General features: G+C 38.6%; 1 protein-coding gene across 1 annotated transcript in view; it reads left to right on the top strand.

Moving 5' to 3' along the window:
* The first annotated feature begins 3,903 nt into the window (after window positions 1-3,903).
* RIPK1 (receptor interacting serine/threonine kinase 1) overlaps window positions 3,904-17,405 on the top strand; it is a 39,012-nt gene continuing 25,510 nt past the window's right edge. The window contains exons 1-6 of the mRNA XM_063451778.1: window positions 3,904-4,089; window positions 5,988-6,177; window positions 6,501-6,654; window positions 8,529-8,666; window positions 12,914-13,154; window positions 15,595-15,747. Coding sequence (XP_063307848.1) covers window positions 6,026-6,177; window positions 6,501-6,654; window positions 8,529-8,666; window positions 12,914-13,154; window positions 15,595-15,747 — 838 coding nt within the window. The 5' untranslated portion in view covers window positions 3,904-4,089; window positions 5,988-6,025. The remainder of the gene's footprint in view (window positions 4,090-5,987; window positions 6,178-6,500; window positions 6,655-8,528; window positions 8,667-12,913; window positions 13,155-15,594; window positions 15,748-17,405) is intronic.

The following is a 17,405-nucleotide window of genomic DNA, read 5'->3' as shown; positions in this document are numbered from 1 at the left end:
TTTTTACCACATACTTTGGCATATATTGGTGAAATAATGGGGGCATGTTAAGGCACAATATGCACCTTATGAGATACCCTGGAGTGTCTACTTTTACAAATGGTAGGCCTTTGTGGGGTTTTTTTGAACAGTCAAACTGTTATAATACCCCAAATGGACACATAGGCTCATTAAATCCGTCTCTCAAAATTCTACTGTGAATACTGAAATGGATAGGTCTCTTATATGGCACTGTAGATTCACGAAATAGTGCCAAAGACATACAATGGGGGTGTCATTTTACTCAGAAGACTTAGCTGAGCATAATTTGGGGGGTTTGAACTTAGTGGCACATGTGAAATATACACAATGCCTAGCAAAAATGCAATCCATATGTAAAAAACGCACAAAATTATTTTTTACCACATACTTTGGCATATATTGGTGAAATAATGGGGGCATGTTAAGGCACAATATGCACCTTATGAGATACCCTGGAGTGTCTACTTTTACAAATGGTAGGCCTTTGTGGTTTTTTTTTGAACAGTCAAACTGTTATAATACCCCAAATGGACACATAGGCTCATTAAATCCGTCTCTCAAAATTCTACTGTGAATACTGAAATGGATAGGTCTCCTATATGGCACTGTAGCTTCACGAAATAGTGCCAAAGACATACAATGGGGGTGTCATTTTACTCAGAAGACTTAGCTGAGCATAATTTGGGGGGTTTGAACTTAGTGGCACATGTGAAATATACACAATGCCTAGCAAAAATGCAATCCATATGTAAAAAACGCACAAAATTATTTTTTACCACATACTTTGACATATATTGGTGAAATAATGGGGGCATGTTAAGGCACAATATGCACCTTATGAGATACCCTGGAGTGTCTACTTTTACAAATGGTAGGCCTTTGTGGTTTTTTTTTGAACAGTCAAATTGTTATAATACCCCAAATGGACACATAGGCTCATTAAATCCGTCTCAAAATTCTACTGTGAATACTGAAATGGATAGGTCTCCTATATGGCACTGTAGCTTCACGAAATAGTGCCAAAGACATACAATGGGGGTGTCATTTTACTCAGAAGACTTAGCTGAGCATAATTTGGGGGGTTTGAACTTAGTGGCACATGTGAAATATACACAATGCCTAGCAAAAATGCAATCCATATGTAAAAAACGCACAAAATTATTTTTTACCACATACTTTGACATATATTGGTGAAATAATGGGGGCATGTTAAGGCACAATATGCACCTTATGAGATACCCTGGAGTGTCTACTTTTACAAATGGTAGGCCTTTGTGGGTTTTTTTTGAACAGTCAAACTGTTATAATACCCCAAATGGACACATAGGCTCATTAAATCCGTCTCTCAAAATTCTACTGTGAATACTGAAATGGATAGGTCTCTTATATGGCACTGTAGCTTCACGAAATAGTGCCAAAGACATACAATGGGGGTGTCATTTTACTCAGAAGACTTAGCTGAGCATAATTTGGGGGGTTTGAACTTAGTGGCACATGTGAAATATACACAATGCCTAGCAAAAATGCAATCCATATGTAAAAAACGCACAAAATTATTTTTTACCACATACTTTGGCATATATTGGTGAAATAATGGGGGCATGTTAAGGCACAATATGCACCTTATGAGATACCCTGGAGTGTCTACTTTTACAAATGGTAGGCCTTTGTGTTTTTTTTTTTGAACAGTCAAACTGTTATAATACCCCAAATGGACACATAGGCTCATTAAATCCGTCTCTCAAAATTCTACTGTGAATACTGAAATGGATAGGTCTCTTATATGGCACTGTAGCTTCACGAAATAGTGCCAAAGACATACAATGGGGGTGTCATTTTACTCAGAAGACTTAGCTGAGCATAATTTGGGGGGTTTGAACTTAGTGGCACATGTGAAATATACACAATGCCTAGCAAAAATGCAATCCATATGTAAAAAACGCACAAAATTATTTTTTACCACATACTTTGGCATATATTGGTGAAATAATGGGGGCATGTTAAGGCACAATATGCACCTTATGAGATACCCTGGAGTGTCTACTTTTACAAATGGTAGGCCTTTGTGGTTTTTTTTTGAACAGTCAAACTGTTATAATACCCCAAATGGACACATAGGCTCATTAAATCCGTCTCTCAAAATTCTACTGTGAATACTGAAATGGATAGGTCTCCTATATGGCACTGTAACTTCACGAAATAGTGCCAACGACATACAATGGGGGTACCGTTGTACTCAGCAGAAGTAACTGAACACATAATAAAACTTTGTACAGGAATAGCACACACCAACTTTACAAAATACATTTGAGAAGTTCTTTGTTATAAGTTTGTGTGCGAAAACCCTCAAAAAACACAATTTTACTCCAATATTTAGCAGAGGTTGGCGGTAAAATGGCTACGTAGAAAGTGTCAAAACAACCTTAGGTAAATAGCCTGTGGTGTCTACTTTATATAAATATATACTTTTGTGTGGCAATTTTGTTTTCTTTTATGGCTATTAGGCTTACAAGACAAACATACCAAATTCTAAAATCGCTCCACATTAAAATTTTATTTTACTCCTTGTGCTTTGTGACCTGTAACTACCAAAAAAAACTTAAAATCCCAGACACATTATATATTCTGTAAATCAGAACAAATAAATGAATTTATTTTTAATTACTTTCCTTAACCTGCACTAATTATGCACACATTATTATTGCAAAAACTGTAAAAAAAAACAATATTTTTCATTTTTTTTGCATTTTTCTGTATTTTTTTTATAATAAGTAAGCATTTATATATATATATATATATGTTATATCAAATTAAAGCCCTTTCTGTCCTTTAAAAAACAGTATATAATATGTGCCGGTGCAATAAATGAGAGAGATGCAAATTGCAGTTGAACGCAAACAGCAAGAAAATGCAAAAATTGCTTGTGTCATTAAGCGTAAGTCAAGCTTCTGAAGCTCTGTCCTTAAGGGGTTAAGGACTGGGGATGTTTGGTTACAAATTACGTGTTTTAAAGTAAATAAGTTATGTTTGTATAATTTGTAAACTAAATAAAAGACCACGGCCTTTTCAGCACACATCTGAGTCTGTGTTTTATTATTATGTTTCTGTGCTTTACTATGTTATGTATTACTTGCTGTTATTATGTGTCGGTCTGAATTAAAGGGAAACGGATTGTTTTCCTGGCACTGCAGGTTCCCTCTCCCTCCCACCCCCAATCCCGGTTGCTGAAGGGGTGAAAACCCCTTCAGTAACTTACCTGAGGCAGCGACGTGGGACATCCCTCCCTCCGCGCCGCTCCTCCTTCTGACTGCGTCCTCCTTCTGACTGATCCCGCCCACCGGCCGGGTAGACAGCCACTAGAGGTGGAGTTAACCCTGCAAGGAAATTATTGCAGTTTATAAAAAACTGCAATAATTACACTTGCAGGATTAAGAGTAGTGGGCAGAAGTGGTCTGTGTGCCTGGAGTGTCCCTTTAATCCCACACAGACGAGTGGACTACACTCTCATTATCTCAAACCACACCTCACGTTATAAATTATCAGTCCATTTTATCAAAAATGTGCGACTTGTACCACCATGACGCCTTGTATTACCTATGCTATTCTGTAACGTGTCATTGCTGTCGTGGCTCTACACCTATGACTTGTACTTGCTCGCATGAAAAAAAAAACAACAACAACAAAAACAACCTAGCCCCACACCAGACATTATTTAACCAATAAATCTGTCCTTTTGTTTATAATTTTAGTTATTACAATAACTATTACAATAACTAATTATATTAATTAAAAAAAAAAAGATCATAGTTCAGAGTAACCGTGAGATCTGCAGAATCCCATTTAGGAACTAGGAAGTGAGACGTGCTCATAGAGGCGGATCTATGTTCAGTATATCCAGCACCAGGAAGAATTAGTGTGTAATTCATAGTACTGTCTGCCAATAGCTGTCATGTTAAAAGACATGGACTGATAGTGAGTAAATCCAGCGACTGTTCCAGCTACACAGCACTCGGGGTGCACAGACTATGTTGCCAGAGGTCACTCTATAGAGCAGGTCGGATCATATAGGTGAGTTATAATGGAATGTATGAACAGAGTGATACACTATCACTGAGGGCGGCGTTCCATTTCCGGAAGGGCCCGCGCTATTAATATCTACCATGCTGACTGACCCTCATAGGAGTTGGAGTCCACAGTTTTCAAGGAAGTGGAAGTTTTGACTTGTTGCCTCGCGCTGGGTACTGGGGACCCCTTTTGATGATGTGACATTGTCTTAATATCTCTTGTATTGAATGTCTGTAACTCGGTTGATCGCACATTTCCTGTTTTTAATGTATTTGTTCTTATGGAAAGCACAAGTAAAATATTTTATTAGAAATCAGGTAAAGGCTGGGAGACTTTCAGTTTCGGTTTTGATGTCTAAATAAGGAAGTGCTTCTGGTCACTGAGGCCTAAATGCCAGACGGCGAGGGAGCTTCAGTTATACCCCTTTCCGTGGAAGAAAGAGGTTCGTGGGAGAAAGTTACTATAATATTATAATATACGGTTACAGTGATCATGTTTTAGGGTTTATTCTGTATACAGATAGTACAGTAAAAATGGAATTCTTAGAAATTCGTGATGGCGATACGTTAACTGTACACAGAAGTAGTACGGTAGTTATTATGATTTATGTTAATATATCTGAGACTGGTTAGAGGTTTGCTGGTTTAATGTTGTGGGATTTCTGTAACTGTAATAAATAAGTGGCCAAGTTCACCTTCCAAGTGTCATTAGTTAGTGGGACAGTCCCTTGTTTGGCCTCAAATCTTTCTGCCATTAGTTTAAAGGGACACTCCAGGCACCCAGACCACTTCTGCTCATTGGAGTGGTCTGGGTGCCAACTCCCACTACCCTTAACCCTGCAAGTGTAATTATTGCAGTTTTTCATAAACTGCAATATTTACATTGCAGGGTTAACTCCACCTCTAGTGGCTGTCTATTAGACAGCCACTAGAGGTCACTTCCTGGGTTCTAGCACAGGTTTCCTGTGCTAGAGCGTCGCTGGACGTCCTCACGCTGTGTGAGGACCTCCAGCGTCGCTCAAAACCCCATAGGAAAGCAGTGAAATGATTTTTCAATGCTTTCCTATGTGGAGACGTAATGCGCATGCGCGGCATTTCCGCGCATGCGCGTTAGGTCTCCTCGGCCGGTGAGCGAGATTAGTCTCGCCCACCGGCCGACGTAATCATTAGGAGGAGCGTCGCGGAGGCGGAGACAGCGGCGAGGGACATCGCCGCTGTCCCAGGTAAGTGACTGAAGGGGTTTTCACCCCTTCAGTAACCGGGGATTGGTGGGTGAGAGGGACCCTCCAGTGCCAGAAAAACGGATCGTTTTTCTGGCACTGGAGTTTCCCTTTAAATTACCCTATGTTCTAATTGTCCAATTGCTATTGTGTGCAGAGCTACAATCCACTATAAATATTTAAAAACAGATTTTGTTGATATTTCTGTAGGTAAAGAAAAAAATAACACCGTTCTTGTGTAAATGCCAAGTGCGTAGATTAACAAGGTTATTAGCTGATTTAAGGCTATATTGGCCAAACTGGAATCGTAGCTGAATTAGAGATATTTTATGCATAAAATGTGTGACGTGCAAGGAGAACAAAAATCACACATGAAGCTTCCTCCTTTTGATTGCTTAATCAGTTATGAGAAAATGAATAAGACTTTTTTAAAGAAGGAAATGTAACTCAATATATTTTTGCTACTAACTGTATTCCCTTTCAAAATGCATTGATATTTTGTTTGGAGAATTATATAAATATTCGTGTGTTAATGTAAATAATTAAAGTGAAATAAAATGAATATATGAAATAAATGTATATTTAATAGCATTCTCTATATGAAAAACCACTACCCAAAATGTTGTTAATGTGACAATCCAATAAACAAATACACCACACTAATTGTTACGCTACTCTTCAGAATAATTATTTCAGAATATCCTAACATCGGCAGCAAACATGTCTATTGAAGACATCAGTATGAGCTCTGCGGATCTAGGAAAGCAAGAAGACCTGGATGCAGGTGGATTTGGCATGGTGTCTTTGTGCTTGCATCGAAATGGAGAGCTAGTTGTATTGAAAAAAGTGTACACGGGATACAGGAGTTTTGAGTAAGTTACATTGCGTTATACTTTGTACATAATTAATGGCAGTGATGTATTTACATTTTAGGATGCCCTAGGATTCCACCAATTAATTACACATACGGTATACTGTTAGCCACTCACAAATAAATACTTGTCAAGCAGTGTTCACTGGTGCATTTACATAGTTAACACTTGTGGCCTTGTGTGCACGAGCTAACATTCACTTACTCAGGTTTTGTGTAAAGTAACATAATTTAAGATAGCACAATATTATTTGTACCAAAAGTTAATGTTGCACTATGTGAAATGATGTGTATGTGACACTATTTCATCAATTGTACTTTAAGGGACAGAAATGCACTTCTGGAAGAGGGAAAACTTATGCGTCAACTCAATCATGAGCGAATTGTGAAGCTACTTGGTGTCATTTTAGAAAATGAAAACTATTCTTTGGTGATTGAATACATGCAGAAAGGAAATCTACTGTCTGTCTTAAAACAGGTATGAATCATGTAAGGTGATGTAAGATTTGCGTTTTAAGAAATACTTGTATTTCTGTTGGACATCCCTAGTCAGTATTAACTTGATTGGTACTTGATTTGAATACTGTGTGGTGTGTGTGTGTCTTTGTGCCACACGCTATACAAACCTATAATTTACATAATAAAACCATTTAGAGGTGACGTAAAGGAATACTTCAAATACCATAATCACTGCAGCGCTTTGCACTGATTATGGGTACAGGAGAGTACCTTGGCACATCCCATGTTTCAGTGGGGAACTTTTGTAGAATGGTTTAATACTGAATGACAGTCCCCAGCATGAGTGACTATGCCCCATTGAAGGTATTGCTAATGCAAAATAATACTCCACATTAGCCACGGCAACCCAGTCTTAGGTGACTGTGAGCTAGCACCTATAGACTGTCAATCTACCACTGTCAGCTATCGCTGATCAGGCTAATATGGAAGCCAAGAGAGGGGCCAGGTTGTGAGAACCTCGGATTCCTCGCTCATTGTTTAATTATTTGAAAATGGATTAATACTGAATAGTGACATGGCTCCGGGATACTCAAGAAACCATAACCACTCCAATGAGATGAAGTGGTCATTGTTTTTAGAGTGTCTCTTTAAGATATCATCAGCATTGCCAAAGACCATTATAAACTTAGGAAATATCCTCAGTAAGTTTATCTCATCCCATACCACTCTAGTAGTTTCTGCAAACATTTAGGAGAGCATTTATTCTAGAATGAGTTGGATGTAAGTATTGAAGTGAGATCAAAATGTTGGTAATCCATTTTTCACATATAACCATGATCCCAAATTTTGAATTGGATAAGAATGTAGATGTCACGATTCGGGGAACCTAACACGCTAACACACACGCAGACACACACACAGAAAGTGTGCAGTACCGGTCCTTAGAGTGGCCGGGCTAAGCACACACAGAATAGTCAGGAGACAAGCCGAGAAAGGGGAACCAGAAAACAGAATAACGAGAAACAAGCCGAGGTCAAAGGGTAGGAGAAAGTCACAAAGTCAGTATAACAAGCCAGAGTACGTAACCAGAAAGCACACGTTCAGAATCAATACTATAAAGCAAAGACCACAACAGGGCAGGGAGGAACAGGAAAGGTAAGTATTTAAACCAGAAGGTTAATTCTGATTGGATGATTTCCAATCAGAATTAACAATCACACGTGGGAGATATCTAAATCTCCCACTGTGATTGAGGCACTGTGCCTTTAACGCCGGGTCAGGTGACTGACCCCGGCGTGTAACAAATTGGGCGGTCTCCCAGCGTGCAGCGTCATGCATGCTGCCGCTGGGGGACTTGGAGGAAGACGTGGGCGGCATCCGTGGCTGGGAGGATGCCGCCCGCCGAACACATGGCAGGAAGGGGACCGCGGACGGCTGGAGGGTGAGTGCCGCGAGCGGACTGCAGCCTCCCCTCGCAGCCGCCCGCGGGATCCTGACAGTAGATAAGATCTGAAGCATGAATATGGGAGGAGTTTTTGTCTCTGGTCCTGTAGAATAGAACAAATCTTGGTGTTTTTTTCTATACTCTGAATATGCTTTAGGATGCAATAGTTGATGATATATCTAAATATTACAGTTATTCATATTCATACGTTTGAATCAACTATCTCATTTATACTAATGACAAATGCATTGTCCTGAATGTAAATGTACATGTGCCGGAACAACAGATCTGATCCATGGAGACTGCACCCCGCACCTTGCTGCTAATGCCCTGGTGCCAGATACCACCAGAGACTTACTGTGTACATTTCTTTATCATTGTGTGCTTAGCATTCATTTGTTGGTTTTGTTAATCATTTAAAGTTGTTTTGTTTTATTTCTTTGGTTTAGGTTGCTGTCCCATTGTCTATAAAGACACGTAGTATTTTGGAAATTATAGAAGGCATGAAATACCTGCATAGTAAAAATGTTGTACACAAGGATTTAAAACCAGAAAACATATTAGTGAACAATGATTTTCACATAAAGGTATCTTTTTCACATATATTTATAGTCATTCCTGTAATTGTGTTTTATTTTGTGATCCCTACATTGTGTGTAATTATGTATCTGTGCCTTATTCAGGGTGTCGGGGTTGTTTATTAAAGTGAATTTCAGATTTAAGGCTAGAGTTGCCAAACTGAAAGCATAGCTGACTCTTTTTACCTTAAGTTTGAAATTCACGTGGAATTCTCACTTTACAGGGTTATTTACTTACCAGGTTATTTACTCAAGGTCAGATTTTACCTGAATGAGCAGAATCCAATAAAAATTACTGAATTCTGACTGCAATGACAATTCTCAGATTTACTAAAGCCAAATACGGTCGACTCGAGAGAATCTGTCATGATTAAAATTGGTGCTTTCGCATCCAAATCCTATACAAAGCATAGGATTTGGAGGATTTGTAAAACAAAGATTTTACGCTGAACGGGAACTGAATGCATCAGTCAGGATGCATATTCACATATTATCGTTCACTTGCTTTTTACTGAAGTACTATTTGCCAACTTACAGCACCAACAACCAGCATGCAATTACTTAAAACATCCTTGGCATCACAAGGGTTAATTATGGGGTGGCTGGCCAGAGCTTGCTAGTCAGCCATCACATTAAAAAAGTTAAAAATAAATAATTCTAAATCAAACACGTATTAAAGCAAAAAGTCTATATTAACTGACACCACTAAATAAAATAAAACCAGGTCGCAAAAAAGAAAGGAAAAAAAAAACACACAGGGCAAAAAACACACAGCAATAAAAATGTTATCTTCACCAATGGAGTGCTCACCGCAGACTGAGCGCTGATAGCTGGGAAGACCTTTATATAGGCTTTCCCACACTACATCAGCTATTGCAAAGTGTAGGAAATTCTCATTGAGCTGGGAAGTCTGTGAGTGGAGTAAGTCTGGACTGGGTTTGTAGGGGGGAGGGCTTGCAAAGGCAGCAGACAAGTTGTGCAAGCTGTATTTGGATATAACACCAATGAAAACATGCATAATTAAATGCATGCAAGTTTACATTTGGGGTATATCTACTAAACAGTGATGTTTATCTTGTATTTGGTCAGTGGAGTGTTTCTATTTAATGTAGTGGTTCTGGTGTCCTCAATGTGAATGCTTTCAGAGAAAAGGCACTGTTTACATTGATGCCTAGTAACACCTGTAGGTTCAGTTACTTAGACTGCCAATAGAGGTGCTAATCCAAACTGCACTGTGTGCAGCACTTGCGTTTAGGATCTCCAAATTCTGCATGGAGATGCTGAATGCTCCTCATAAAAACATAGAATGTGACGGCAGATAAGAACCATTCGGCCCATCTAGTCTACCCAATTTTCTAAAATACTTTCATTAGTCTCTTATATCTAAGATAGCCTTATGCCTATCCCACGCATGCTTAAACTCCTTCACTGTATTAACCTCTACCACTTCAGCTGGAAGGCTATTCCATGCATCCACTACCCTCTCAGTAAAGTAATACTTCTTGATATTATTTTTAAACCTTTTCCCCTCTAATTTAAGACTGTCCTCTAGTTGTGGTAGTTTTTCTTCTTTTAAATATGGTCTCCTCCTTTACTGTGTTGATTCCCTTTATGTATTTAAATGTTTCTATCATATCCCCCCTGTCTCGTCTTTCCTCCAAGCTATACATGTTAAGATCCTTCAACCTTTCCTGGTAAGTTTTATTCTGCAATCCATGAACCAGTTTAGTAGCCCTTCTCTGAACTCTCTCTAAAGGATCAATATCCTTCTGAAGATACGGTCTCCAGTACTGCGTACAATACTCCAAGTGAGGTCTCACCAGTGTTCTGTACAATGGCATGAGCACTTCCCTCTTTTTACTGCTAATACCTCTCCCTACACGACCAAGCATTCTGCTAGCATTTCCTGCTGCTCTATTACATTGTTTTCCTACCTTTAAGTAATCAGAAATAATCACCCCGAAATCCCTTTCATCAGATGTTGAGGTTAGGACTCAAATATTCTGTACTCTGCCCATGGGTTTTTACGTCCAAGATGCATTATTTTGCACTTATCCACATTAAATGTCAGTTGCCACAACTCTGACCATTTTTCTAGTTTACCTAAATCATTTGCCATTTGGCTTATCCCTCCTGGGACATCAACCCCGTTATATATCTTAGTATCATCAGCAAAAAGAAATACCTTACCATCAAGACCTTCTGCAATATCACTAATAAAAATATTAAAGAGAATGGGTCCAAGTACAGATCCCTGAGGTACCCCACTGGTGACAAGCCCAAGCTTCGAATATACTCCATTGACTACAACCCTCTGTGCCTGTCACTCAGCCACTGCCTTACCCATTCAACAATATTGGAATCCAAACTTAAAGATTGCAATTTATTGATTAAGCCTTCTATGTGCAACAGTGTCAAAAGCCTTACTGAAATCTAGGTAAGCAATGTCTACTGCACCACCCTGATCTATTATTTTAGTTACCCAATCAAAAAAATCAATAAGATTAGTTTGGCATGATCTCCCTGAAGTAAACCCATGTTATCTCTGATCTTGAAATCCATGTATTTTTCGATGTTCAACAATCCTATCCTTTAACATGGTTTCCATTCCTTTCCCCACTACTGAAGTAAGGCTTACTGGCCTATAGTTGCCCGACTCCTCCCTACTACCTTTCTTGTAAATGGGCACAACATTCGCTAACTTCCAATCTTCTGGGACTACTCCTGTTAACAATGATTGGTTAAATAAATCTGTTAATGGTTTTGCTAGTACACCACTAAGCTCTTTTAATAACTTTGGGTGTGTGCCATCAGGTCCCATTGACTTATTTGTCTTTACTTTTGACAGTTGAAATATAACCTCCTCCTCTGTAAACTCACATGTAATAAATTACTTATTTGTCCTTTTTCCTAACTGAGGTCCCTTTCCTTCATTTTCCTCTGTAAATACTGAACAAAAATATTAATTGAGGCAGTCAGCTAGACCTTTATCCTCATCTACATACCTTCCTTCTTTTGTTTTTAATCTAACTAATCCTTGTTTTACTTTCCTTTTCTCGTTTATGTATCTAAAAAATGTTTTGTCCCCTTTTTTTTTACTGACTGTGCTATTTTCTCTTCTGTGTGAGATTTGGAAGCTCTTATAACTTGCTTAGCCTCTTTCTGCCTAGTCTTATAGAGCATTCTGTCTTCCTCACTCTGGTTTTTTTTTTATAATTACTAAATGCTAACTTTTTGTTTTTTACTATTTTGGCCACATCTGTGGAGTACCACAGTGGTTTCTTGAATTTTTTGCTTTTACTGACAAGCCTAATGCAATTTTATGTTGCCTTCAGCAGTACAACTTTCAAATAATCACATTTCTCTTGGACTCCATTTAAATTGCTCCAGTCTGATAATGACTCCTTTACACATATTCTAATTTTAAAAAAGTCTGTTTTTTTTTAAGTCTAAAACATTTGTTTTTGTGTGGTGTGACTCAGTCACTGTTCTTATATTAAACCACACTGACTGATGATCACTGGATCATAAACTTTCACCTACAGTAATATCTGATACCAAATCTCCATTTATTAAGCCTAAATCTAGTATGGCCTCTTTACGAGTTGGCTCCTCAACGACTTGTTTTAGAGACAATCCCAGTAGGGAGTTTAGAATATGTGTGCTCCTGGCACAAGCAGCTAATTTTGTTTTCCAATTCACATCATGAAGATTAAAGTAACCCATGATAACTTCCCCCTTCATTGTCATTTTAGCTATTTCCTCAACTAGTAGATTATCTAACTCTTCTATTTGTCCTGGGGGCCTATAAATCACACCCACACGAGTTACTGTGTGATTACCAAATTCTAATGTAACCCAAACTGACTCTATATTCGCCTCACTAACTTTTATTAGGCTAGATCTTATGCTATCCTTCACATACAGGGCCACCCCTCCCCCTTTCCTGCCTTCCCTGTCTTTTCAATATAAAGAGTACCCTGGTATTGCTATGTCCCAGTCATTTTTCTCATTATACCATGTCTCAGTAACAGCGACTAAATCTACATTATCAGTTGCAATTATTGCCACAAGTTCATGGATCTTATTCCCTAAATTGTAGACATGACTCTAAGCTTGTCAATGTAGAGATACATTGATTGAAACTGAAGTGATTTATGTGTCTGGAGTGTTCCTTTAACTAATTTTGTGCCATTCAAATTATTCTCCAGGCAATCAGAAAGTTCAGTTTGGGTGTTTAATATGGTTTCTTGCAGATTGCAGACCTTGGTTTGGCTACACTGAAAACATGGAGCAAGCTTACTAAAGATGAGACTAATCGACAAAAGAAATGCCAAAAATCAAATAGCAAGATGAAAGCGTGCAATGCTGGGACATTGCTTTATATGGCCCCAGAGCATTTAAATTCTATTCATGTAAGAGCCAGTGAGAAGTCAGATGTGTACAGCTTTGGTATCGTTATTTGGGTGATCTTTACGAACAAGGAACCTTATGAAGGTAAGAAAAAGATGTGTTTTTTTTATTGAGTTCTCTCAGTATGCCTGAAAAGACCCCCTCTTATTTTCAGTGTTACACCAATAGTATAATAGACTGCAGTTTCTGAATAGCAGAATCCTCAGTAAAAAGATTGATAGTACTGTATTAGAGAGCATATGATACCCCCTGGACCGTTATCTCTACCCCTGACACCCGAGTCCTTTTTGCAGCATTGAGTTCATATTGGTAAATGCGTAGATAGCGCATTGAGTTGCCATTAACAGATCATGGCCTTAACTCATAACTCTCCTATGGACTATAACCCTTTCTTTCTTCCCTCCCCTTACCCTTTCCACAAAACTGTCCTGTACTCATATTACACCTTAAAAACCTGATCTCTAGTGGTATTACAATGTATTAAAACGTCTTGTGTGAACACTTTCTCATTTATTTATTTTTTATATTTACAATTTTGTTATAATTTGTGATGAGCACTTTCCTTTTCCTGGTTGATTGTCTTTTATGTTGTTCTTGATATCTTTTTTTTTTTTTGGTGAACACAAATAAGTATTTTATATTAGTTTTTCATTTAAATTGCATAAGGTGTGATGTATACGAAAACGGATGCAACTTTGGGAGACATTCTGCAGACTACCAAGTGTGTGGAGGACATTAACGTGAGCCTCCTTTTCTAAGACGTTCATGTTTAATAATATATGGTCATTATGACTCTGTAGACTAGACTGTTGCACTAATATTTAAGTCATGTAAATAAAACACAATAGATGAAACAGATTAAAAAAAAAAAAAAATAGTTACATATATGAACAGAAAAGTCAAAGAGCACCTGGCTTTAAGAATGTTTATAAATAATAAAATCTCCCCTGTTAATTGGCACAACTTGTAACCCAAACTGAAACCAAAGTGCTACACAAAAAAAAAAACCTCTTGTCTACTGATCTACACAGACTGTGTAGTGATCAGAGTATGAAGCAGAGGTTCTTAATATTTTTCTGTTACTGTGATGCACTGTGTATTCTGACACATTTCTATCATGGCCAACATTAAGTTTTTCATCAGTTTGAGCTACAGCAGCTCTTCTGTGTGATCGGACCAGACAGGCTAGCCTTCGCTCCACACGTGTATGAATGAAGCGTGGGCGCTGTGACTCTGACTCTCAGGTTCACTGGTTGTCCTTCCTTGCACCACTATTGGTAGGTAATTACATACAGGGAACACCCCACAAGATATGTTTTTTTAGGAGATGCTCTGACCCATTTGTCGAGTCATTCCTATTTGGTTCTTGTCAAAGTCACTCAGAGCTTTTCATTTGTCCATTTTTCCTGATTCCAGCACATGAAATTCAATAACTGACTGTTAACTTGCTGCCTAATGACAGGTGCCATTGTTATGATATAATCAGTATTATTCACTTCACCTTTCAGTGGTTTTAATGTTGTGGCTGATCAGTGTAAATGTACATTTGGTCGGACAGTGTTTGAAAACCGACAGTTTTTAGTGTCTGCCCTACTTCATGCCCTGCACAGATCAGGAAAGACCACAGAGATTTCATTTATATAAAATGTTAAAAAGTGTGGGGGGCGGGGAGATGAAAACACTCCTAATTTTTTTGCACACTTTTTTTTTTTATCAAGTGCAACTAAAGAACAATAACTTAAAATAGATTAACTTATCAGACCTGAATGTTAAATGCCTCATATGCCTAGGATTCAAATACAATTTTGGTAATATTGCTGACCCTATATCAACCCTGCCCCTAACCTTATTCTTTCATTAACTAACCTCACACCCTAATCTTAACCCTACACAATTTTTAACCTTAGCCCACTCTTAACTTACACTATCCATAAACCTATCCCTACACAACCATAACCCTACACCTACCCTTAACCCTAACCAAAACCGTTACACTAATTCAGTGGAATTTCCTCTGCTGACATCAGTACTGATAGCAAAGGGATTTTGTAGCTTATACAGTACAGAGAGGAGCCCTTGCTCACACCAAAACTAAAAGACGTTCCATGCTGTCCTAATGATGTTAAGGCTCACTATTTTCAGGCATGGAACGACTTGATGGCGGGAAAGGGTTAAACTAACAGGGAGTCTGTAAATATACTATTTAAAAATAAAACTCTCAATGACTTGATGATAACTGCAATGCATTATCACATATTCAATCCATAAAATTGTACAGTAGATGATAGATGCATTGTCATATGCTGATGCATGTTTACTTCTCTATAACCAGCAACTTTAAATTTTTATTGAATATATGAATCCTTATAGAGGAATTATATGAATACATATACAGCAAAGCCAAGAAAGCAACATAAAAGTTTATGTATGTAAGGAGTTGTATTGTTTTCTGATATTTAGTGACAAGTCTCGAACAATTTGTTCTAGTGTACTTTTATAATGTTTGTCCTGTTATATCTTCTAGAGGCACTTAATGATTCACAATTAATTAAATGTGTCTCGGAACGCATGGAAAGGCCACTCCTTGAAGACTTACCAGAGAACTGCCCAGAAGAAGCCACAAATCTCATGAAACAATGCTGGGACCATAACCCAGAGCGTAGGCCTACTTTTCCAGGTGAATTTCTTGTTTAATGAGAATTACTTTTATTGTGAACCATATTAAAAATACTAATGAATACTCCCAGGAGGATCAGGGACTTCTTAATTTTCAAAGAAGTTTCTGCCTCAGAGACATATGGAGGATAAGAAGCATCAAGGTCAGGAATTACACACACACATCCAGGGACCTTAACTCCTCATCTAGGATTGACTTATTTTTGGTCATCTCTGAACTGGTACACAAATCTCTCATTCTCATCTCAGACCCCAATTGACCCTAAACATATATCCACCCCTCCAGTTGACCCCATAGTGTCGATTCTCAAACTGTTTAATGAAACATGACTCATTTAAGAAAATGTTCGTGGGAGCCTGGGCCAATTTCACAGATGACAACTTGGACCACATAGAAAATACAATGCTATTATGATAGACTTCTTAGGCAGTGATGAAAGGCCACATCGCAGCATATGTTTCCAATTATAAAAAAACTATGGAATCAAAAATAAGCCTTTTGTTTTTATCTCTCTCTATAGCTCTTTCTATCTTTTTTCATATCTCTATCTATCTACCTTTATATCTCTATCTATCTATCTATAAAGGTTGACTAATGGGCTGAGGGGACGGGGTTAACAGTGGGTAGTGAGGTTGGCTGACTGGGACTGGCAGCAAAGGGATTAATAGTGGATAATGATGTTAGTTGACAGGAACTGGCAGGGAAGGGGTTAACAGTGTGTAGTGAAGTTGTCTGAGGGACTGGAGGAGACTAAATCGTCTGTTTGTTTTCTTTTGTGTTTTTTTCCTGAAAGGGACACTCCACGCACCTAAACAAGTTAAGCTTAAAATAAAGCTAATAAGCTTAAAATACCTGTGGTTAGTTTATTTTCTTTCAAATCTGTATAGTTTTCCCATAGTGCTGTAAAATGTTTTGCTGATTTCAGCAGTGTAACCCAGCCTCCTTAGCCACCCCCCTCTCACAATTTAATATGTTCCTGATTCCCAGTCTCTGAAAGAAACACACCTTTTGCAGCCAAAGAAAATAGAGTCATGTCTTATCTAGTGTAAGGAATGCTCACAGCACAGACTGAACTGCAGAGACACTGATAGATCCCACAAGTGCTTATCTCCCTCCCTCCAATTTAATCAATTTAGTCTCCTCCAGTCCCTCAGACAACTTCACTACACACTGTTAACCCCTTCCCTGCCAGTTCCTGTCAACTAACATCATTACCCACTATTAATCCCTTTGCTGCCAGTCCCAGTCAGCCAACCTCACTACCCACTGTTAACCCCGTCCCCTCAGCCCATTAGTCAACCTTTATAGATAGATAGATAGATAGAGATATAAAGGTAGATAGATAGATAGAGATATGAAAAAAGATAGAAAGAGAGGGGCGGAGCCAAGCTGCAGAGGAGAGAGGTCGCACGGCACTGTAGCTCCTGCGATCTCAAGCAAAAAAACTGCCTGATTTCAGCGATAAACACGGCCAAACAGCCACAAATCCCGGGCAACAGCAGGGGACTCGATATGGGCCGGAAAAATAAAAAGCCAAAGCCCGACGAGCCCAGACTTGGCCTCGATATCGGAGCCATGTGGCGCCAAGCCCGCGGAGCAGCTAGGCCCAAGATGGCCGATTACCCGGAGACTTACTCTGAATTGTCGGATGATCTCTC

This window comes from Pelobates fuscus, chromosome 4 (assembly GCF_036172605.1).
Source record: "Pelobates fuscus isolate aPelFus1 chromosome 4, aPelFus1.pri, whole genome shotgun sequence".
NCBI lineage: Eukaryota > Metazoa > Chordata > Amphibia > Anura > Pelobatidae > Pelobates > Pelobates fuscus.
The sequence above is the reverse complement of the archived record's forward strand: the minus strand, read 5'-3'. Positions and strand labels throughout refer to the sequence as shown.